The sequence below is a fragment of the Hesperophylax consimilis genome, chromosome 9 (genome assembly GCF_061612785.1).
Source record: "Hesperophylax consimilis isolate HC1 chromosome 9, BYU_Hcon_1.0, whole genome shotgun sequence".
NCBI classification, from domain to species: Eukaryota; Metazoa; Arthropoda; class Insecta; order Trichoptera; family Limnephilidae; genus Hesperophylax; species Hesperophylax consimilis.
Genome location: NC_142844.1, coordinates 4,234,821 through 4,261,185, shown reverse-complemented (window position 1 = coordinate 4,261,185; position 26,365 = coordinate 4,234,821). Strand labels below are relative to the sequence as shown.

At 35.5% G+C, this 26,365-nt stretch overlaps 1 protein-coding gene across 1 annotated transcript in view; it reads right to left on the bottom strand.

Moving 5' to 3' along the window:
* LOC149420813 (uncharacterized) overlaps positions 1 to 10,935 on the bottom strand; it is a 54,280-nt gene extending 43,345 nt beyond the window's left edge. Inside the window, exons 1-3 of the mRNA XM_089635122.1 lie at positions 10,018 to 10,935; positions 4,493 to 4,680; positions 4,414 to 4,448 (exon numbers count right to left, since the gene is read on the bottom strand). Of these exons, the coding sequence (XP_089491248.1) occupies positions 4,414 to 4,448; positions 4,493 to 4,680; positions 10,018 to 10,935 (1,141 nt within the window). The remainder of the gene's footprint in view (positions 1 to 4,413; positions 4,449 to 4,492; positions 4,681 to 10,017) is intronic.
* Positions 10,936 to 26,365: the final 15,430 nt, after the last annotated feature.

Sequence of the window (26,365 nt, the reverse complement as noted above, 5' to 3'; positions counted from 1 at the left end):
TTCAATGAAAATTATTATGGTTTAAAAATATTCATATAGATCAATAAACGCTGATCCTTATTTCATACATCGTATATTACTGCACTTCGAATTTATAAATCGTCATCGGCATATACACTATACCATTAAAACACGCCGTTTGGTAGGTAGGACTGAATTTGCTGATTCTGATATCACAACCAGTCTATGTGAGCAATATATATATGGTCTACAATGTATTTTTCTTTCGTAGTGAAGCAGGTTTTTAAACACAGGTATTTCGTTTTGTTTATCAGGTGCGGTCATTGATGTATTTTTGCTCTTTGGTTCAATACAATAACATTAGTTATAGTGAGTTATTAGTGAGGAGAAGCTAACATTTTCACTAGTATTCTTGAATTTTGAAAGCGACTCTTAAGAATAAAAAAAAAACTGCTCGACTCCCATACAAAATTAGACATTTTGTAACTTGTGACTAGTGACCTCACACGTCCTTATATTTGGTGCGATTTTGGGATACTTACCCGAAAAATTTAAACTCTTAAAATAATTTTTACTATAAAAACTAACCATAACAATAAAAAAAATACTGGTATTTATGTTAAAAGGTCATTTATGATAAAAAAATCCTTGAAAGGATCCTTATTGATAGAGACGCCAGTCCCGGTAGGACTAGAGGATTTGGGTTCAAGTCCCATTTGTGATCGTTACCTTTTTATTTTCTGTGTCTTCATCATTTTCATATTTTCTTCGAGACTTGTTTATACTATCTTCTTCAATGATTTCAGACTGTTTATTATTTTTAAATTACTACTACGCTCAGGATAAGTTCATTAGCCAACCTGTAAGTGTATTGTTTCTGGGTTCATATATCAGTGAATCAAAAATCTCCGAGTATGAAATTGAAATGGGTTTTTGATATAGGTAATAAATAAATAGTTTAAAGACAATAAACAAAATATTTTACTTTGGTCCCGAGTTGAAGATTCACGAATCACCCTCAGCCAGCCTGGTGAGAGAACTATTTAGAAGCAAACGTTGCTTTAGTTTTTTTTTTATGTTTTCAACCTTTTATACAGGTGGACATCTTTATTTTTCTTATCTTCCATAGATTAAAGAATTATCTATACTTGTTCTACGCCCCATCTCATGTTTGGCTTACAACAGTAGCGTAGCTATACAATTCACATGGTGGGTTTTCACCCTGGTGGGGGGCAAGATAAAGCCTCTCTCCAACCTTCTTATATACGCACTTGGCTCACAAAATGCCTCAATAGGGGTGCAGGAAACGACGGGCTCCTGAAAATAGTGCCCAATAGATTATAAATTTAATGAATTTATTTAGGAAACATGCTTCCATGCACGTAGCAAATTACGTAGGTAAAAAGTAAACTTTTTTCAATTTACCTTGAAAAATACTCAACAATTTTCTTCGAAAACGATTTACACTTGTTTTTTATCAACACTTAATTTTCAACAAAAGTTACCTTGTTACGTTACTTTTATTTACATATTTTATTTGCCTCCAGCGAACAGTGAGTGATCTCTATAGAAAAGTATATCTGGCTTCACTATTACAAATAACAATATTCATGATTCCTGGAAGTGTGAGGTAAATTCGGCCGAGACTATCATCAAAGGTCAGAAACATCGAGCAGTCGCGACAGCTGTTGGCGACACGGAACATAAAATATTATTCATACATTTTATCATAGATACAATAATTATTATAACAGCTTTAAACATCGACAATCTGAACGACATAATAAATATAATGATGCATCGTAGGCTTAAGCATCTCCTATGAATTTGTTTAATTTTTTGCGTGTTTACCGTACACGATTCTTGATTATATTTTTAATATCTTGATTGCGTGTAACACTGGTCTTAATCGGCTATTATAGTAATAATAATTGATCTCTTGCCCGGAATAATACTATACGTTACAGCTGTACCCAGCAATATCCCATTTCTGAGAAAAACCAGTCAAGTTGTTGCGAAAATAAGAGTTTGCGACCAAACGCTAGCTAGATGAACCATATTTAATATTTCTAGTTTCATTGAACAGTTAATTGAGCTTTGTTTTTATAATTTATTTATTGCAGTATCCACAATGCTATTTCATATCTGATGACGCAATGCGGTGGGTCTCTTAGAGAGAGGGTAAACCTGGAACTCGAAAAGAAATATTGAGAGTATTTTAAAGAAAATTTAAGGAATATAACATTTCGGCGTCATGTATATTTTATCAGGAGATTTTTCAATGTGGATGAGTGTTTCAGGCGAATAATTATTGCTTGTAAAATAATTGTTACCCTTTGTGCTATGCATAGAAAAATCTTGTCTTAAAAACATTAGTTTACCAAAAAAAAAATAATAATTAATAAAACATTTGTTTTTTTTTTTGTTCAGAGAGGCTAAGGAGAAATGCTAAAGAGTAAAGTAATGGTGGAGCTACTTCAAAGCATCTACAAAAACTGTTAAAAGAAAATCAGCGTGTATTTATTTTTTGTACAAATCTTTTACGACACTGAAGAAATTTTACCTTCAAAACAACAGGAAGATCTCTGTCTATATTAGATTTCAAAAAAATGTATATACGGAGAAAAACAAGTATTGCTACTTTATGTAAAATTTGTACAAAATATTCGTAATAGGTTAAAAACGGGACTGCAGGCCTTGCGAATAAAGTACTAGGTTTCCTGATAAACTTTTAGTAAAATTTAGTGTTCATAAAAATCATAATATTTTTTCATGTCGTTAATATATATTATCAAGGAAAATGCACATGCATGAATACGTGTTCTGATACTTAAGGAATTTACTAAAAGTTTATCAGGAAACGGCCTGCAATTGCGTTTTTAACCAGATTACCAATAATTTGAAGAGATTCGCTATACTCATTTTCCTCCGAGTAAACCCGGGGCAAAACGCCCCGTGGACTTCGGCTAGAAAAAGATGAAGAACGTTCGGGATTGATAAAGTAATTGTACAACTTGTTGTTCAGAGTGAAAAACAACCGAGAAATTCAAAGGAAATGATGGAAAATATATGTGCAATCCCTAATTGACAAGCATGAAGCTCTGTTTACTATAAACAAAGTTGGTTGTTTACAGGTGAAAAAATATAATATGCAGTAATTGTTGATTGAAGTACTAGACTACTACCGACGTAGCTCAGTGGTCCAGAGCACCTGACCGGACATCAGAAGAAGCGGGTTCAATTCCCATCAGCGGAATTTATTTTTACTCAGAAGATATTTTCAATTTGTATTGATATTTCAGGCGACTAATTATTGCTTATAATAATTTGTTAAAGTTACAATAACAATTATGAGTAAAATACTTAGTAAACCTATTTTAGAAATGGTAAATCTTAAGTGGGTGGAACTTTATACCTGCCTTAAAAATGGCAAAAACGTTACCTGGCGCCATGTTTCCATTATATATCCACATTACAACCAAGTCGACCACGCGGCGAGCAGGAAGAGACGGAGGATAATTGATTCCTATCGATTGCTTGGAGGTGCTATTATAAATTTTACCATATTAAAAATTGAGTTAAAAAAAAAAAAAAAATTAATAGTATGTATTCTTGTGAGATGGTTATTATATTGACCCAAGTTATCACAGATTAAATCTAATTAGATTTGCGGACCGATATTTTCAAACTGCGATGAAGTTTTTGTTGTTTTTCAGAACCCTAAATATTTTATAAATACATCTTTTAAAGAACTTGTAAGAAAATAACTTCTAACTAGTAAGGAAAAAAATTAGATAGATACCTTTATTAATGCGTGTAAAATTAATACATTATCCTGAAATTTTCATATGCTTTCAGGATAGCGGAGCTCATAGTGTTAATTCCGTTTGATGTTTTCCTTTTAAATTTTCATAAATACATGTCCACCGTCTCAATAAAGAACTCCAGTGTAAAATATTATGTGTTAAAAATATATTCATACTTATCAATAATAGCTGATTATGAATATATAAGTTTTATTATACATTATTGTACGTAGAATTTATAAATCGTCATTTAAAAACAAATAAACCACCATCACGTTAAAACTCACCGTTTGGTTGGTATGACTGAATCTGTTGGTTCTGACATCACAACCAGTCTACGTAAGTAATGTATATATGGTCTATAATGTATTTTATTTCGTTGTAATGCAAGTTTTTAAATACCTGAAAATTGTTTATCAGGTGCAGTCATGGATGTATTTTTGCACATTGGTTTAATACAATAACATTTTTTGAAAACACATATTTTGTGTAATTATTGCTTTTTTGTTATTTAACCCAAATCTTAATTTTGTATTTGAAATGTTTTCTGATTTTTTTTGTCTAGTGTGTGATTGTAAGAATAGATGTATAAGCAGCATAAGAAAGTAAGAGTAAGACATTTAAACTATACAAAGATATAGCTCACCCTTAGCAGGTTCAGGTTCTTCCTCCTCCGATTCACTTCCAGAGGGTGGCTCCCCCGTGACCGCCAGCCGCAACAGCGCGAGGTGGCGGCGGAGCAGGCGAGCGGCGCGCGTGGAGCGGGCGGCCCTGCGCAGCGCGGGGCCCCGCAGTGCCAGAAGGTCGGGCCCCAGTGGGAAGCGGTGGGCCCGGGGGCGGGGGTGCAGCGACCACTGGCGACAGGCCCACCGCAGCCAGGAGCGCACGTGGGGCAAGGTCCACTCTCGAGGATCTGGGGATGCAAAATTTGAGTTATAATTTTTTTTGTCGCCCTAGCGAAACCTTAGAAATCAATAAAACATTATTCCTGACCAGTTGATTCTTGAGACTAATACTGCTAAAGTCCAGACCCAAACGACCAATTACGTGGATTTACTAGCAGTACCGCATTTGCCTCAATTTATGAACCTTAAAAAATGCTCCTAGCATAATAAATTATGGCAAGGTGGCTGTCGCAAACTAAATTGCACTGTTTAATGTAGTCCGATAATTCATTCGTATGCTTGCGGTAAAACAACATACAAATCAGCAGTATGAACAAAAATTTCAGCCCTTTGAAAACTGTCGTTGCTCTATTATTGCACGGCAGAGGCTGGATCACTTGACACCTCAAAATTTTTCAAGCGCCCAAGCTTGTAACTTTAGGTTAGTATTCGACGCAACTTTTGAATATGAAAACGCCGACTGGTCCTATCTTTTATTTCGTTCATACATATATATTTTTTGAATTTCCATCTTTATCATACACGAACATCGTTTGAATTAATGATTTACTGGAAACATTGTTTCTTACGTGCCACATTTTATCTCAATTTTGAGGGTGTAATGTCATTGCTCACATGATTAATTTTATTATGAAAAACTCTTGTGTTTATCTAGAATTTTTTTTTAAACTAAAGGATATTTTCGTAAATCATCCTATTATGTTTTTTTTATAACATTTAAAAAAAACTGATCATAATTAACTATTCTGGGGAAAATACATAGAATAGAAATATATAAAAATAATATGATTATATGAACACATTATCTAGTAAAACAATTTACAAACATGTCATTTGGCAAAAAACTGAGTTATTACGAAAATAGTGTCACCGGTAAACGGCATTTTACCCCTGACATAAGAGTATGAATATTATTTGAAACGCTCCAATCGACAAGAAATTAATATACGACATTGCTATAGCTCTAACTAGACAAAAAAATTATAATAATCTACCTATGAAAATTTAATGTATTGATAAAATCCATCTATGAAAAATTTACCTGGGTACACTTAATAAATAGAAGATTTAAGGGTTATATATATGTGTACTAAATCTTGTATTTTACGTGGGTACAATTATAAATATTTACCAAATCTTGTATTTTACCTGGGTACAATTATACATAAATATGTATTAAATCTTGTATATACCTGGGTAAACTTATATATAACCCTTAAATCTTCTATTTTACCTGGGTACACTTATACACATGTACTAAATCTTGTATTCGTAAGGCCTGTTACAGAACACTCTATAAACATGACATGTTCTTGTGGCTTGGCCTATTTCAGCATATCGCTCGCCATACATAACCATTAGGATTGTATGGCCAGGGATATCCTGAAATAGACAAAGTCATGATGCGTATAGCGCAATCAGTCAGCCCAATAATGTTTACATTTAGTCTAATGTATTTATTTTTCTGTAATCTATATCATTATGTAGATATTCCAAATGATCCAGGCGCCGTGAGTTCGATTATTTTCCTCCATAATTGCACAAGCACATTTATGATGGTAATATGAGATTTGAATTTTTAGATTTTTTGGACATTTGAATATATCCTCCCTTGGCGACGCATGTGTCGAGAGACCAGTTAAAGAGGTCAAAGGGTCACCCCAAACTAGCCTCTCTCGATCTGGCACCCCACGCAGCTGGTGGGCAGGCGCATCCTGAACGCACCTCACCCGATGAACCCGGGAACCCCTGCTAAAGCACCAAACGTCCCGGGGCGGCGGTACCCAAGCCCGCCTCTCAAATTGAGAAAATATTATCCGGTGATTCGTAACCCGGGAAGGTTTGTCTTTCTTTTAAAACTATAAAAATATTAAAGACATGAATTTAATAAATGTCCACTCTAAAGCAGATAGTGGTACCTATAACACCCCAAAATCAATTAACTTACATTAATTTATTAAACCGCCGGATTGCAGGCGGACGAATTAACAGGTTTCCTGATAAACTTTTAGTAGATTACGAATATATTATCACGATGTCGGAACATTTAATAATTTAATGTTAATCGGGTTTTAATGTGGAGAGTTTCATTTACCGTACTGACCATTGATGCAATGATTCTGACATGGCATTGTACAAATATATTTTTATAAAGGATCATGTTCATGTTAATATAATTTAGGTACGTATAGTTATCACAAATGACGTTTTTAAATTGGAAATCACGCCCTGATGCTTTTCGAAACAAATACTTAAATGTATAGTTAAAAATGTCAGTCATTTCATTATTTTCAGTCGAATTGCATAAAGACTAGATTTGAATAGGAAGGTTCTCCGGACCGCTTTTCTCAGCATTTCTCCATACTGGTGTATATGCCATAGTGTGACGTGTCACAGCCTCCGGGAAGTTGTGACACTACTTGCTGTAATCATGTTTATAACAATTGTATGAATTGGCTATGAATAACCACGATGATTTTACAAATCAAATTGCTAAATTGTGTTGTGAGAATTATTGTGATTCACGTGATCATTCATACAATAATTTCAAGGGGAATAGATAAATTTCACCTGCGACAAGTGAATCACGATTTGAAGGTAAGTATTGTATTCCTGGGTTACCGCCGAAATTACACAGTCGTGAATTTCACGTAAGTAATAATATTACACGGAGAAAAATGAGTACGACTTTTTTATGAAGATACTGTGAAAAATGTGACTGCATTATCATTTACCAATAAAATATTAGTCATTCAGAATATATCTGAACACGTGTTCGCGTAAGTGCTTATGTGCGAATAAATACAGTGGACGAGATGCTAAATTATTATTATTTTGAAGAACATGTGATTTGACTTCTTCGTAACATATTCGTACCATACTGAAGTTCGTTATGAAATTAGTTACATCAATGGTTTTTAGTCTGTAATCCCATTTTTAACAGGAAAACGAATAATTTGACGAGATTTTTAATAAATTAACAATATTTTATATCATTTAGTTTTCTCTGTGTACACTGCCAGACTTATCACGAACGAAATTACATATGAACAAAATTACATGTCAACTAAATTACAAATAGAGAGAATTAGATATGAACTAAATTACACACCGACATGGAGTAAAATTACTATTGCTAATTTATAACCAATTTATGTAATTATGTACCGTTCAAATTGTATCTTATGAATGTATAAATGTTGTCTCTATGTCCCTGCTGACAAACTACATAAGTAGTTTAGCGGGTTTAAATGTGAATAAATAAAAAAAATAAAAAAAAAAAAATATTAAGAATCGTTTCAAATTATTGGTAATTCCGGTTAAAAACGGTATTTCAGGCCTTACTAATGAATTAACAGGTTTCTCGATAAACTTTTAGTAAATTACGAGTAAATTATCATGATGTCGGAAAACGTGTTGACGAAAATGCATATATTTTTGCATTACAACGAAAATTATTTGTATCGTCGTGACCAGAGATGTGCTTTATTTCAAATAAATCCATTTCAAATGGAAATGCAAAATGGGTATTTTCCATTTTGCATTTTAAATGCTTTTCTCAATGCATTTTCCATTTTAAATGCTTTTTTGCAACATTCTTCCAACTATCTCCACTCATATTTTTTTCATAAGCCCCAAATATCAGTCGGTTCTCAACCTCGCTATGAGAGATAATGTACATTTGTCAAGTTGCTCCCTGGTAGGAGCCCTGGAAATTGAGTGATACCATTACAAAAAATACTCATTCAAATACTGAACATGGGGCCATGACGCTTTAATATTAAATGTTAGATAGCAGTTTCTATGTTTTTACGTTGGCAACATTAGTCCCGCGCAAATTTTTTGTGGTTTCATAATCTGTAGTCGTGGTGTTTTTGGATTTACCATCAGGTAATATTATGTTTGTTCTACATTGATGTCCATCATTAAATAACAAAATTATTTAAAATTTCTATAATTATTTTAATTGTTTGACCTGAGAAACCATTTTGCATTTTCAATGCATTTTGAAAATAGGTATTTGTATTTTGCATACGAAATGCTCTTCTAAAAACCATTTTGCATTCTGCATTTTCAAATGCAAAAGTTTTGACCCATTTCCATTTTGCATTTCAAATGGTTTTGGGTACCCATTTTGCACATCTCTGGTCATGACGTATTATCAAGGCAAATTGATAAAACATTCTTAAATTGATTTTTTGTGGGGCAAAAATATTTTTTTTCCGTGTACTAGAATAGGTACATAAAATACGAACAAAGCTAACTCTACTTTTTTATATAACCATGAAATTTATTTAATTTTACTTAAAAGACTCAATGAAATTAAGACCTCCCAAAAATAGGCTTTTCACGCCTGCCTACTCAAACTTGATCTGCTCTGTAAATACAGTAGGGATAACTAATTTTCCATGTAATTTACACTTTTATAAATCTGGAGCTAAATAAATGCATGCTTTTATATATGAACAATTTTTTTTATAATATACCTATTATGTATATTTTATCAACATAAGTTATCCATATCTTTTATAATTTCACTTCACTAAATCATACCAAATTTTGTAATTTATATGTTATCCAATAGAAAAATTCCGTGAAATGTATTATTTTCAATGAAAACTTTCCGAAGACTGTGAGAGTATGTACTTTTCTATCTGAAGACTGTAAGAATAGGTACGTTTCTATCCGAAGACTTTAAGAGTAGGTACTTTTCAATCAGAAGACTTTAAGAGTCGGTACCATCTTATTCGAAGACTGTAAGAGTAGATACTTTCCTATCCGAAGACTGTGAGAGGAGGTACTTTTTTATCCGAAGACTGTAAGAGTAGGTACTTTCCTATCAGAAGACTGTAAGATTAGGTACCATATTATCCGAAGACTGTAAGAGTAGATACTTTCCTATCCGAAGACTGTAAGAGTAGGTACTTTCCTATCTATATTTTTCACTAAGTACCAATCAAAACATTAAACTTCTATCGTTTATGTGTAGGTACAAAGTAAACGCCCAGGTTATATATATATTAATCTACCTAATGCAGTGTGTAATATTATTTATTGTAAAAGCCTACCTGTCAAATACCAAACGCATTATTGTTCTTGGGATAGTAGCAAAGTATCTGTCGTTTAATGAGGACGGCGGAACACGTGTTCATACAAATATTGATACTGATATATAAGTTATTCATTACGAAAAAAACACTTGTTCTCGATATATTCTGAGTGACTAATATTTTATCATGAAATTGGCATGCTATCACTTTTATGACAGGTTCTTTTTTTCCGTGTACACCTTTACTTTTATGACGGTTAATTTAAAACTTAATCTTACCAGTTGGCAACATCACCTTTTCTCCGTTTTCTTCTTCAACGTCTTCTTCTTCTTCTTCACTGCTTTCGCTATCATCCTCCTTTTCCTCCTCTTCTTCAGGCTCTTTGCCCGCCCTGGAGGATCCCGCCCTGGAGGATCCCGCTCTCGAGGGTCCCGCTGCCGGCTCACTGTGTCTGGAGGAGTCCACGCTACATCGCGAGGAGGTCATGGTCTCCACGCTGGCCGCTCTGGTGCTGGCCTCGTAGTCGCAGGGACTCGCCTCTCTCCGGGCGGGACCCGTTGACATCGGGGTGGACACCCGCCCATAGTCGCACGGGCTGCTCGTCACGTCCACCGGGGTGTATCTGTGTTCCGATGGACTCCTGTACGCCGGAGACACGTTCACATTTGTACTATATTCACAGGGACTCGCGTCTCGCACTGAACTTTCTGTCAAGGTAACACTTTGCTCGGATGGACTCCGCCTGTAAACCGGAGGACTTAAAATTTGAAAAAAACTCGAAAATTGATTTAAAGGTTCTCTTACACTATCACTTGGCAGTTCTAAAACACTACTCTCTAAGCTTATATCACCATAACTCTCGAAAGTTCCTCGGTGCGTAACGCCATACGCCGGAGGAACCGATTGAGACGTCCCTGTATTCTCTAAATGTCCCGAACAACTCGCGTTGTGTTCCGACACTTTTGCACTATACCCGGGAAAACTTAAACTTCTTTCTAAATAGTTGGTACTGAACAGGGTTGAATATTCGTTGCCACTTTCGGTAAAGTCCGAGCGGTGGCCGCCCTCCCCGAAGATGTCCTGCCCCGTGAGAGCGGGAAGCAGGGCGGGCGCGCCGCCCGCCCCCCACACTCCCTCCAGCAGCATCAGCTCCTCCTCGCCGCCCTCTATAGAGCCTGCCTGGCCCTCCCAAGGGCTGGCCTGGTCTTCCATCCTGCCATGACTGTCGTATTGCTAGGCCGCTTGAAGTTCCGACTACCGAATCCTCGACCGAACGAATAACTGAATGAATTTCCCGCCCGACGGTGACGTTTGAATGTTGTCCAACAAGTTGTTCATCGGACATGTGTCTACCTCTTCAACACCAGACCAAGACTGTCTGATTAAGTTGCTGAATCAGTTTTCAGCTGAGCGACTCCATCTGATTCATCCCTCTCAGGTAGGTACTGGCACCGCTCTACTCTAGAGACAGTTGAGTTAATCACTAGCCGGAGATGCTGTGTACGGAGTCTGCTCTACTAAAAACAGTTAATATGATTCACTGGGAACGGAGATTTTTTGAACAGATCCGCGCACTCACTGACAGCGTTTTTATCGACTCGCGATCGATGCGTCAGTCATCAAACATAACTATTATCACTTAGATGCACTCAGTTGCGTTGCGGTTGTAATCACTTAAGAACTATCAATGTTTCATAACATTATTGCGACAATAAAATTTCGCCAAAAATCACATTAGTCATAACATAATTGCACTTTTCTCGGAACTGAAGTCGTGGAAATCAGCGTAATACTTCAGGAAACACTTGTCGGAGGACACTGGTAAGGCATCTCGGGTATGCAGATGTTAACGATGTGTACCTTAATCAAGACCAACCCGCGGCAAGCTTGGCAGGAGAAGGATCACTGCAGAGGAACCGACTGAGCGGGAAGCTGCTCGGCCAGTAGAGCGGCCCCCACACACTACTCACCTCGGGGTGAGTCACTCTCGGGCACACCGCTCACCTGTTCTCTACCGCCTGCTGCTGGGGGCTGACCAAGTGACCACCGACAATCCATTCATTCAAGAATACATCTGAACAACTCTTCCAACTCCTGCCGTCTCTGTCGCTAATCGTGCTGAGCGGGAAACTCTACAAACCACGCGTGAAAATACGCGCTTTTCTGTGCGGGCGAAATTATAACATTCGCTAATGGGGGATTCATTCAATCAGAATTGGAGATTAAAAGTCAATCGAGCATATCTAATAGAAGTAATAAAATGACAAAAACGAATGGAAATCCATTTCAAACGCGAAAAATGATGATCGACAGGTGCTGGTTGCGGAAAATTTGTATTAGTTGTGGTCATAACAAATAGCTAAAAAGTCTTTGTGATAATTGATTTCTATCGCGTAACGAAGTTACATTTCAGGCAGGTGCATAGGTTTCCTTTCTGGTTTTAATATTCTATCCTTACTGAGCTGTGGCGTGTTTTGGAAGCGATTCTCCGAAGATGTGACCGCAACATTGAACAATGGCGTAAAGACGACATCAACAGAACCACTCCAAGCGCAGTAGTAAATTGGGACCTTGGTGGTACTGAGTTTAAATGGATTAGTAGAAAAAATTATCAATAGGCGTATGCGGCTCACGTACGGTGGGAAAGCCCGCGGGCCTTACCGGGAAATTCGACTGTTGTTTTTTAAATTGTTTATTCTTCAAGAACATGTTGCACTGCTTAGTGCAAATGACCCGGTGTTTATTTATACTGTCCCTAGCAAGTCACTTATTCTTTTTATATGCATGTGGGGAAAACCCATTGATCTCATTTGCTACTAGCATATTTAAGTAGGCAATCAAACATAGATCTTGAATGTCCTTTAGCAATTTCTGCGTTTTGGTTTCTTTACGTGATATCACATGTGATTATGATTGAACTAGCGCAGATCCGTGAGAAATCGTGAGATATTTTATTTATCATATATTTTTATTATTTTATGTAAGCAAATCCAGTTACTTGAAAAGTGATGCTTTCTTGGAAAAAGCGCAGACAATTAAACAATCTTAAAATCTGACTTTACTTGTTAAGGTTAATCCTACCAAGTTTAAACAATAGAAATACATTTTTCAAATGTAGAATTAAAATAATTTTCTGGTATAAACGTATTTTATTTTAGGTGGGTACAATACATTGTACTTATCATAATTCTTGGCACGTCATTCCTAATTTTGAAAATTACAATCTAAATTATTTACTGTTAAAATATTATTATATTTTAGGTAGGTTCTTTATCAGTTGTCTGAATTTTTGACACAATCAGTTCCAATTGAAAATCGCACTTAAATTCAAAATAATTGTGTTAATATAGTGACAACAATAGTGTGTTTGAATGCATTGAATGAATTGAAATATTATATTATATTTAGGTTCTTTATCGCTTGTCTGAATTATTGGCACATCAGTTTCAATTTAAAATGATACTTGTTCAAATGTTCAAAACAAATCCGAGTTCATTGAACTTGAGTTAGAATCACTCACAGACAAACCGACAACCGACATATGATTTTTTACATAAGTTCCACAGAGGAGGCCCTGAGAAAAATAATATATCTCAGGGCCTATGTCATCTTTGGGGAAGCTGTGTGGAGGGTTTTTTAAAAAATGAAAAGAAAGAGAAGATCTTGGCAGAAAATAGTTATGAGGGTTGGGTAGGAATCTGGGAGTCAGTGAGGCCAGGAGTAACGGACATCTGAATTCATCAGACAGGAAGTAAAATATAATGAAAGATTGGGAGATCAAAGACAACAATGTACTAATATAGTGTATAGTTTATCAGTTGAATTATCGCATGTTGCTAGTTGCTACGGTGGGTAGAGCGGGTTCCATTGAGAATACCAGGAAGTGTGGATACCGAAAGACTGGAGAGTAGAGGGGCAGCAGAGGCGATGGAACTGGACGGAGAAGGAGAGAGGGGAAGGAATTTATCGCAGGTTTTTCCTCATAGCACACTTACAACACTAGTGACTACAACAGGACAGTGGAGGTACTGCAATAGGAGCAAAGCAAAATGACCTTTACTCAAGAGTATTTGTAGATGCAAAGTGTAGGGAATGGAGTATTTTAATATTTATATATGTTTATACTCTTACATACAGTTTAGACTTATAATCTATGTTGACAGTTTACATAGATGATAATTGCATGGTAAAGGGGTGTAAAATAATCAGTAACTGTATATAAACGGTTAGATAGTAATGTTTTGTTGTGCTTACAGTTCGTTACATACAGTTTACAGATGCTTTCAGTTTACATATGTAAACTGTAACTGTAACTCATATATATGATAAGCGCCGGTAATATATATAGGTATATATCGAAAAAATGATTCTGCTTTAAGTATTTTTTTATCTGAACATTCAAAAATTTAAAAATCGTATCATTACTTGTACACATTTATTATGTTAACTGTTATATATGTATATTTAAAATAAAATAATTTTTTTTTTTAATTTTAAATAACCACTCACTGTATGTAAATAGTTAACTAGTATTATTTATTTACGGGGGGGTTCAACCCTTAGGGGGGGGTTCAATTCTGGAGGGGTGAAAAATCCTCCCCTCCCCTTTTCTTCACTATATAATTTTATTTTTTAACTGAATAAATATATGAAATAACACAAATTAGTCAAATAAAATGTATTTGCGCTTATCTTTAAGTTTTTTTCATAAATTTTGCATCTTCGTACTTACGTAAAATTTATAAAATACACGGTGTCGGGAAACTAGTGGTGAATCTACGTCACATGGGAAAACAACACAAAAATTGAACATAGCATTTCTATCTTTTGTTTTCACTTTTTTTAGGGAACTAAAGGGTTGATAAAACTATTGGAGCCGGTCTACGCTTCGACGCATTTTAAAAGACAGTAAAGAGTTGACATTAACCCTCTAGCGACTGAATTTATCAAATTCGATCTAAAAAAATACGTACTTTGGACTCAATTTACTCAAAAACGAAAGCTAAAAACTTGTACTTTGTTTCCTAAAAGCGTATATGTATATTAGAATCACGTAATAATAATTCATATTTGCTATTTTATAAATATAATCAGTTTAGTTCAGTCAATAAAAAGGATAGATAAACCAATTCCCTCACGAGCCTCCACTGGCAGAGAGCGAGAGGGCAGGTGCGATGCTCCCTCACTGTCCCTCCCGAATGTCTCTTGATTGAGCTCTTCAACAATGCAGACTGCAGATTCAGGAACAGGGGAATTTAACAGTTTAATAAAAACATAATTTCCAAACAAATTTTAATTGGGTGGCTATTAAAAATATCTTCTAACTAGAAAAGCAGCATTATATTTTGTTATTTCAGATTTTTCCAGGTATTCAAAATCACCAAATCACTTCTTAACTTTGCTTTGTTTACGACCATTAGAAAAAAAATAAGTATTTTATTTTATTTTATTTTTTATTTTATTTTATATTATAGAAACAAACAGTACATGATTTACAGAGATGAAATTATATACAGGAATAAGATACCTCATGTTCGATACCTATGATATGTTTCCTTGTAATGTCTGCTAAGTGGTATGTTTATTCCTTAATTACCAGGTGACGTGTGTAGTATATAGGTGTGTGTGTGTGTGTGACGTGTGTGATATATGTGTGAGTATTTGTGTACGTGTGTGTGGCTATATGTATGCGTATTGAACAGTTTATATTATTGACATGATGCCACGTTTGAATTTGGGCAGTGAATCATTAATTTTAATAATTATTTTAATTAGTAATATCTTAATGTGTATTATTAAAAAAATTAACAATTTACCATTATATTCGAATAATTCCATATATTTACAACTTATTTGTGTAATTCGTCAGTAATTATACAATAATTACATGTTAAAATATGCTTTCATTTTATTTCAAAAAGTGGTGTTTAACGGTTATACCAATATTCAATTGCATTTTATGGTCTATTATTATTTTATAAGAACTGCATAAAAGTGATTTTTTTAATAATATAAATGCCTAATTTTATTTTTTGTTGTTTTTTGGAAATTAAAGGCAACTTAATTTTTTTATTGTATAAACGATGTTAAAAATCTTTAAATAATAGAAATGTTTTTTTATTTATTTTATTTTGAGATTTTTTTGAAATTTTTCGAGGTTTGTAGTTTTTTTTCAACTTTTTTCGAGTTTGAAATTAAAATTTTGCATATTAATTATTCAATATAAATATAAAATTTAAGTATATTTCAAATACAAACATCTACAATGTGATTTTATAAAGTTTCTAAAATGGTATTTTTTACGACATCTTCGAAATGAAGAAAAATATCGAAAATATAAAATTATTTGGAAAAAATCATTATTATTAATGCTACGCTAATAATCACTAAACGTAGCGAGCCACTTGGGGTGATCTATCACCTATACATACAATTAATCCAATTCCCGGCATTTGAGAAAAGATTCAAATAAATAGTAGGATGGGGAAAAATGATTTATAAAGTATTTGTAACTTGAACAGAAAAAATACGATAGATAAATAAAAGTGGCATTATTATTGCATCATTGATTGAATATCCCTGATTTCTGCATTCAAACCGTGATGTGAATTTATCTGTTTTGGCACTTTGTGTTGCCAAATTTCCGACAGATATAAATAAATATGTAATGAAGCCTAACTCATTCCCATTGGCCATTGGACACACAGAGGCGATGGCCAGTGGGCAGGACCAAGGGACCTCTAGCCACAATCTTCACAGACACATAGTGCTGATGTTCTGTACCTACACCAAATCTACAGACATGCAACATACCGCTGATAGATCCACTGTAACCTCTCCCTCTTTGTCTAAACGAGGCGTATAACAGAAGGAGAGGTTTGAATGGGTAGCAGGACTATGTTATTTGTGTTGAGTTCTAATTGTGGCAGTGCTTTGGCTAATTTATGGCCGCCTTACCGGAGCCGTATTCCCGGAATTAGCACTTGACCCGCGATGATATTGAAATACAAAAAGTGCGAATCATGTGGCGTCTGGCATTCAAATAAAATAAAGTATGTTTTCAGTGTTGCATGCATCACGATGGCTGAAATATTGAAGATAAAGCTTTGCCATCTTTACAGGGACGGCAGATAGTGATGGAGCCATCACGGGATGAAGAGATATGTTTTCAAAATCAGGCTTTTTTAAAATATTCATGAATATTATGAATTGTGGATATATTTTAGTATGTACCTTTATTCAAAATACCCTGAACCAATTGAGTAATTACAAAGTTTTCATTGACCAAAAATTACGAAATTGTAATACTTGACAGTGAAAAAAATATATTTCAATATCTTGGTTATTTTATGAGAAGCAAAAAATTTAATAATATAAATAGGTACTCTAACTAACTAACTAACCATCATGCCATTTCCCCGCAGGGGTTGTCAGAGAGGTCGGACTGCTAAACAACTCGTCTTGCCAAACGCTCCTTGCCTCATTCAGATCCTCATACATCGTCTCATACATACTCTTCTATTATTCTGACTCCTGACATGACCCGGCTCAAATATCTGATTCACTTGATCGTGCCATGTTTTCTTTGTGCATCCCCGACTTCTACTACCATTCAAATTTCCATCATATATTCTCCTTACACTACTTTCTTCGTTCATTCGCTCTACATGTCTAAACCATACAAGCGTCCCTTTCTTAATCTTACTCATTGCTCGCACTCGCACTGTTTAAACAAACAAATCCTAAATTTTGTGCACAAAGAAGTAATTTACTAATTTCAGGAATCATGAAAACAAATTCTAAATCATTATATGTTTTGTGAGTGGTTTCGGGAACCTATTAAAGTACCTACCCAATTGATTCAATTATTATTGATCGTGCAATGTAATTTTCTCAAATCATCAAACCCTTTAACCGCCTCCTAGGTTTCTCGTGTTGGCAAGTGACTTTAAAATCTTTTTTAGATCAATTCATTGATTAGGTCTCCGCAGATATTGTATTATAATAATCTATTGAATTGATAAAACACTTTTCACCGATCAAGGAACCGCCAATTTATCGGTTACTCTTCAGGACAATTCTAGGAACAATTTCGATTGATGAATGAGGTCCAATATAAATAATCGGTTGGGTCTTATTTCTCTGAAGTGTCTCTCGAGACTCGAGAAGATGATCACAGGTCCTGGGCCGAACTTCCTTCCTGCCCCGGGGCCGGTCTACCCTTCCAAGAAATATAAATTCTAATCTTGATCGATCTCATTTCCCAATGAACTCGGCCTTTCCCGCCACGGTGGCGGTGTTTAGAAACTGTTCAAAGAAGGGCAAAGGAAATACATTATTGGAAATTTTAAATTGGTTGGTAATAACACATTTAATTCTCAAATCCAAACCGCATCGATTCGCTTTGTAATGCTATTCTTATACTGGAGAACGCCCCTCGCCTCGGTGAGATAATTTATTGTTTTTATACCATTTGATTTCTTATTTGTTTGTCCGTCTTTGATTATGAGTCTTTGATTATATTAGGAGATAGACAATGTGGATATATACCATCGCCGACTTTTCTGTAGACTTTAAAGATATACATTTCCGTAGTACATTATTTTGATGTATCTCATAAGGTTTAGCAATGTAAGCGTCCGAAAATATATTTCTTACAACTTATTACAAAACATCGCCTTTCTCTACTTTCTGTAAACATAATGCGCATGTATTATATTTAGGGTTTTCCAATAAGAGGTGTTATTTTGAATAGCCCGCTATTTCGGTAGATGTTACTTTTGAAGCTGTTTTTTTGACATTTGACAAGTAGAAACTACGCCATTAATAAAAATGGAACGATACACGCTTCAACAATGCATTGAAATTATAAAAATTCACTTGAGTGAATCAAATGCAAATCATCTTGAGTGGCTTCGTCAACAAGCAAAATTGTCGCATCTAGGGCTAGGAAAACCCAAGAGTTATTGTTGAAAAGCCTCTCTATCCTCAACGTGTGACTGTTTGGTGCGGTTTATGGTGCAGCGGAGTCATTGGACCTTAATTTTTCTAAAATGAGGCTGGAGCAACAGTTACGGTGAATGGATTGCGCTATCGAGATATGATTAATGATTTTTTATGGCCGGAATTGGATGTTATTGATCTGAACAACGTTTAATTTCACACGAGCAACGAAACTATTGATCTTTTACGGGAAAAGTTTCTTTGAATATCAAAATAACACCTCTTATTGGAAAACCCCGTATATATACCTAAACCTTCCGGAAGAATTTCTATAAATGACAGTGAAACCTGTATCAAAATCCGTTGCATAGTTTAGAAGAACTAAGCGCACAAACAGACAGACGCGAATAGCGACTTTGCTATATATTATTTACAGATAGGTGTGATTTGAGATTTTCACGGCCAAAAGTATTGTAGTGATTTGTTTTTGGGGTATTAAGTGGCTACCTCCTTCTTTAGCCAACGTTTCGGACAGCATTGCAGAGTCCATCATCGGGGCAGATGTGTAATCATTTAGATGTAATGATTTAGAGATAGTATAAAACAAATTCGCATTTCGGGTCAGTCTGTGCGGTTAGTTTTTCTATTTTTTTGTTAGGCAAGTTAATATTCTATTAAATGTTATCAAAAAATGAAAAATGAAACTAAATATGTAGATAGGTACCTAACTGGATATTTGTGTTTTTTTTTCATTATTTCTGGCTTTCACCCTTCAAGGGTGTTCTTGGCCATCATTTAAAATTATTGAGAAATGAAAGGTGAATTTAAATATTAATTTTATTTAAATAGGCAAATTTCAAAATTATAATGAAAATTGGAATCGAGTTCAGACTTAGAAGAGATGAGATGTTGAATGGAGGGGAGGCAATTTTAGATAAGGCTTGATAGAAGAGAGGATATTTGTTTAGAGAGGGACAACCAAAAAATATGTGATCTATAGTTCCCACTTCTAGACCACAGAATGTACAATCTGAGGAGTCAACCACGTGAATTTTAAAAAGATGGGAAGGAACGGAACAATGTCCGATCCTCATTCGAATAAGGGAAGAAATTTCTTTTTACGAAAAATGAGGGAATTGCTGAAACCACGGTTTCGATGGAATAGTCAATTATGTTAAAATATTTAAAATATATATTATGATATTTGTGTTAAAACTGTAAAATTCCAATGCTAAAATATAAGTTTTTGTACATATTAAAACATTTTATTCAGTACAACTTCAAGAACTCAATTTCAAAATAAGAATCGTGGTTCTCTTATCAGGCGCAAGAGTTCCTCTATTCTGATAAGGTACCTACCTATACATAACTAATAATGCCCTTAAATGTAATATTTTTTTTAATATATGTATAAATGTAACTCATACTTTTATGTTATGGATTTTTTACATTAACCCCACACATAAAGCCCTGAGGAAAATAATTTCCCCATGTCATCTTTTGAGATGCTGTGTGGAGGGTCTTTTTTAAGGAAAGAAAGGGGGGAAGTTATGGGAAGGTAAAAGTTATGAGGGTTAGGTAGGAATATAGGTAGAAGTGTGTCCAGGAGTGACGAACATATGAATAAATATCCCTCTCACTGCGGCGCAAGGCGATGGGTTGAGAAACCAGTTGGAGAGGTCAAAAGGTCTCCCCAAACCAGCCTCTCCCGATCTGGTACTCTACTCAAAACCAAATTTTCTATCGACGACACATTGAATACCAACTCAACACAGCATCCCTTCAACGTTCAATGGCCCGTATATCATCGTTTTTTGCGGGTGAATCGGTGTAACGGGTGCTGATTGTTTTCCAAAATCAATTGGAAAATAGCTACTTAAGTACTTACCTACATTACCTTTCTTAAATCCCCCTTCCGGCTAATTTCTTCAGTCCACCGTCTCAATCAATGATTCACGGGGAAGAATTTTAAAGATGTCGTGAGAGAAGAAGAAAGTGCGGTTATAATAATCGACGGAGAGAAATGTAAATAATTGATATCTAAATTATACCTATAAGTATAATTACACCGAGTGTTGAGGAAAATCTTCCAGAAATCTCACGGGGGTGAATCATAAGAACAGTTTAACCTTTTACCTAGATATGTCGTACTATTCATTCATACGTAGGTTCATACTAGTGATGGCATAATAACACAGCATATTCAAATAATGTTTCGATTTAGTTGCATTCACATTCGAATAATCAAAATTGACAACTACGTATTTTTTAGGTAAGTACCTACTTTAGCATTTCCAAATGTTTCGATGCTAATGCTTGACTACTCCCCGCTAATAAATAATTCGCGCACCCGTGTGTAAGTACCTAGGTACCAAAAGCATACATTTAAAGATACTTTTTTGTTGTTAAATCCAGGTACATTTTTTAAATGTAAAATTTTAGCCCGCCATGCTAAGTTCGATTATCTGCAATCTCTTCTGCAGCGTTGTATTTTCAAGTGAACCTATAAAACGCAAAGATTGGGTAAGATTCTAGTGAGATTCGTGATGGAAGGGATTATGGACTTTTTTAGTCCTCAGATAATTAATATAAACGATTTAACCCCTTCATTTGAAAATACCTATTCCCATTCCCCAAAAAAATAATTAATCTTAGCATGATGCCAAAATCGGGTGAAATAAAAAAGAGACATCAAATTACAGCTCCATCTAAAATGTAGGGCGTTTCGAAATTTCGAACAGAAGACAATATGGCGAAAGCCAATAATTAATGCAGGAATGTGGAGCATCCACACTGCTGCTGACTGCGGAATGTTCCCACGCCTCCTCCTGCCGCAGCCACATATTACACGAAGGTACCTGCTTATAAAGCCAGCACCACTCCAGCACTATGCACTCATTTCTTCATAATTAATTTATAATCATAGCCCGCCCCTGCTTGCCGCGGGCGCAATGAATATGCCTCACAGTAATGGTCCATATTTATTTATTGGAGGAAAAATATAAAGTTAATTATCAATGATTCTAACTCTAAATGCAATTATTTTTAATGCTACGTATACATCCGCGAGCCAAACTGCCGAACTGAACCTCAACTTATGGGAAAGAAACATAGACTAAATACGACGAAAGAAACGAAGCAACCGCAAATGGCGCGAAACGCCGCAAGCAGTTGATTCGTTCCTTTCCCGTAATTCGTGGTACGGTTCACGTTTCGGTTCGCAAATGTATACGTACCCTTATATGCTGAAAATGAGTAAGTTCATAGTTCATATTAATATTTTAAGGAATGATATTAATTAAATAATGTAAATGTAAATATAATAATTAAAATAAAATAACTTTGTTTGAATACCACTTTATTGTATATATTTATAACCAACCGGTTTCAGTTCAACCCGAACCTTCATCAGGGTTAATAAAAACATATTAAATTAATTACAGAGGTGTATGGGTACTTATAGTTAAGCTGGAAGAGGGAGAGAGAACATCAACATTGGTGGGGGTGGAAGACTTAGGTAGGAGAGAGGGGGTAAACATAGGTGCAGGAAATGGAAATATATTTAAAATGGGGCTGTTTGTTAAATCTAATTGTTTATTTAGTAAATTGATTTTATTGACTTTAAGGGATTTTTTTTATCTCGAGTGCTTCTAAATTGTTGAGGCGTAGACCTATCCCGTTTCTATGTAATACTTCTACACCTGAAGGCTTATCAAATGAGTGATCTTTATCTATTAAATGTGTTGCAAATTCCGAAAAACCTATGTTGTTTAAGCATCTCAATAAACTTAAATGTAACGACTGGAAAGCATTTTACATTGGTAAAACTGCAAGAAATGTTCTAACGCGGGTAGTTGAGCACTTGAGATGCTTAAACAACATAGGTTTTTCGGAATTTGCAACACATTTAATAGATAAAGATCACTCATTTGATAAGCCTTCAGGTGTAGAAGTATTACATAGAAACGGGATAGGTCTACGCCTCAACAATTTAGAAGCACTCGAGATAAAAAAAATCCCTTAAAGTCAATAAAATCAATTTACTAAATAAACAATTAGATTTAACAAACAGCCCCATTTTAAATATATTTCCATTTCCTGCACCTATGTTTACCCCCTCTCTCCTACCTAAGTCTTCCACCCCCACCAATGTTGATGTTCTCTCTCCCTCTTCCAGCATAACTATAAGTACCCATACACCTCTGTAATTAATTTAATATGTTTTATTAACCCTGATGAAGGTTCGGGTTGAACTGAAACCGGTTGGTTATAAATATATACAATAAAGTGGTATTCAAACAAAGTTATTTTATTTTAATTATTATAATTATGTATACCCACAAAGTGTTTGCTACAAGTGAAAAATTAAATGTAAATATATCGATCGAGTGGTTAACAATCTCAATTTGTTCAGTGACAACCGAATAAAGGAAAATTCAGTTACCAAAAAGTAGTCTGTGAGAGACAGAAGGCAGAATATGCAGGATTTAGTGGACCACCATGGCAGAGCAGTATGTTCATTGGCTCTCAATCCAAAGATCAAAGTTTCAAATTCCAGAGGGGTCAAATAACAGTTTACTTCGCCAGTATGGAAGGTACATATTCTACATAACCACACATAGTGAAATAACCACTATGCAAATGGTATCAGCTGTTTAGTGACCATATTCATATAGCCAGGAACTTGCTTAAACTTCCTATTCTCTTTCGTCTACTCCACAACATTCCCTAAATGAAAATGCCATTGTTCCTGGCTCCGGGTAGTCGGTAGCCTGTGATGTTTGGATACTCACATAAAATAAACGAGACAAACATACTCCAAAAAATTTTTGTTTAGAATATGAGAAGATTTATTGACAGGCGGCCCTTGAAGAAACACATTCACACGGAACAGGGCGCAGGGACGGACAGTCGAGTTTTGAACTTGGGTGGATTGACAGCCCCGAGAAAGGGATACAAATCAGAAGTGTTGTTTGAAATTGCAGTTAATTATTGAATTCAAATGGTATTAGAGAATATTGCGGAATATTGAATTAAAGTGAAAGATTATTGATCCGGTGTTTGTGTGAAGTGAAAGTGATTCGACTCAGTGGGAAAACAATTAATAATAATGACAATAATAATAATTGGATAATTTGTAGAGCGCCGTTTTGTAAAAACCCACCTCAGGGGCGCCAGGTGTTGTGCAATCGCGATTGTGTTATAAAGTTGTGTTGATTTAAACGTGATTTCGTATACAGTTCGAACTAGATTGCTTGTCTTAAAAACATGAAAATAATAAAAATAATGATTGCGTTTTTAAAATAGAGTGAATGTACTTAAAGGCAGGAAGTGTTTAATCGGGCTAAGTTATTGATTTGGCGAGATGGCATTCTATCCACGGAGACCGAAAACCAGAGAATCAAATAGATTATTAACTGTGGGTTCGAATCCTAACAGATTAGGGAGGTACAATTTTATTTACAGGAATATTTAATTACCCTTTTATAAGCGTAGGGAGGAGGTCGAAAATTAAAGTGATTTAGCTATATAGTGTAACCAGGTAAGTTTCACACGAGGATTTGGAGGTGACTAACAGGGTGAGTTTTTTTATATTATTTATTAAATTTCAGAGGACCCTTTTAATAATAGGATACAACCGAGGTACAGGAACCGAGTTTGCAACGCCTGCAACCCAAATAATCTTCCCATAAGAAGGGATACGCTAGACGCATTGTCAATCAGCTGTGAGCGAGAGACGAGTCAACGACCTTTTCATATATAGGCCGAGAGGCGCGGAGTACAGTCAGTCAAAGGGGAAGTTTTGCTAGCGTATGCCGTCCCAAATTGAAAGCGATCGGATGCAACCAGACGGAACAAAATGAAAACTTTTCTTCTGTTATTTGACTTTCTAATTTAATACTTTTCATCTATTATTTGACTTTCTAAGTTACGAATTGGGATGCACAAAAACAAATCTAAAGTCGAAAGAGGGAGATGGTAATCTCCGAAATAAAACTACCAACCGAACAACTTTTCTCAACAGGTATCTTTCGAGAGGTAGGCAGCCTCTTTAAATTAAATGCAAAAATCAAACCAATTATCCGTTTATACCTTACCTGAGAGGATAGGTATTCAGTAGGAGTTACCCATACCTAATACACGAGGATGCTAGTAACCTCATAAAATAAATACTGGAACCAAATATTAAAATACAGACAGTCCTCATCCCAAATTTGGCATATCGAGTAGACCTTACATATATCTCACATGATAATTGGCTGAATGGGTAGGCACACAACCTATCGTTAATAAGCGGGCAAAATGTCGACAAGATCGTCGTGTGTTATATATGTATTGACCTAGAAAGGGATGTAAATCCCCGACGACGTGGGAGTTACAATGTTTTCTAGAGGTGGCTCGTAACTTAGGACCTTACGTGTCACACTTTCGCGACTAGATTCGTGACAAGGGATGTCATGGCTTTCCCCTTCTACACTCAGTAAAGTAGGTTATCCTGGAGGTGTTTGAGATTGGGGCAATTCTGAAATTGGTGAAGAGACCTGGTTTTCTTTATTCTGGCGTGAAGGTTGCCGATTTGGAACAAGGGGAGACCCGGCCGGTTGTGATATCCAGACACGCAGATATCGATTGCCTTGTTCGAATTATCATCCATCAGTTTTGTTTGGTAAGCGGAGGAGCCAGTCTTAACTTGAAAAAAATTCATTTCCTTTCCTCTCCTTCCCCTCCCAAAATATATACATGGATGGCGCCGACAACTAACACCATAAATTTATCGTATGTATATCACATATATAAAATCTAACACTTTATTATATTCACATTACCCTACGATAGGTAGAATCGAGTAGCTAGGGGGGGGTGAGCAGGCGACTTAGAAGATAAGGTTTATGAAATGGTTTTGAAAAACAGCGGTAATGGATTCAACTCACTCTATCTCAAAAGAACCAAGGGATACCACACAAAACATAAATAACTAGGTTTCTAAACCGAGAAACAAAAACCCAACACAACGTTCGGTGAAGCCTTTTTATACTGAACCGTCACGTGAAACGAGTACGTTCAAGGTCGTACGTCACGTAGACAAACTAGGATGTACACACTTGAAGGGGTGTGTAATAAAGAAGAGACGGCAGGGAGGACCTTCCTACCCCGGATATATATAAAAACCAAAGCCTTATGGAAAAGTTACCTACGGGACTTAAGGAAAATGTATCGTAGAAAGAAGAGAAGGAAAAGTTTGAAGTAGAAAGGGCAGATCATTACAAGCCCAATGCAGCATCACAAAAAAATTATCCTGTTATTTTTTTAAAGAAAGGATGGTCGGAGAAAGAGCATGATGAAAACGATCTAAAGAAGAAAACACCGTCGGTGATATCCCGGGAAGCATCAAGTAAATCAAGTGCTTGAGTCGAGTCAAGTCAAGAGTTGGAATAACAGAAAAGCGTGAATAAATGTGGATGAGGCAAGGATCAATTGTCAGGACAGAATTCTGTAGCTTTCCATTCTCTCTTCGGTTCACAAAATTTTTTCTTGGGCAATCCATAAATCTAGTAATTTATTTAAGATTACAGTGAAGATGGCTTCCGCGAATGAGTAGCCCAGGTTGGTTACTATCCTCAGCTATGAATCCAGGTCGTTGATTCAAATCCCTGCGAGCGCAAGTAAATTTATTAGTTGTTTAATTTTTAGTATTCGA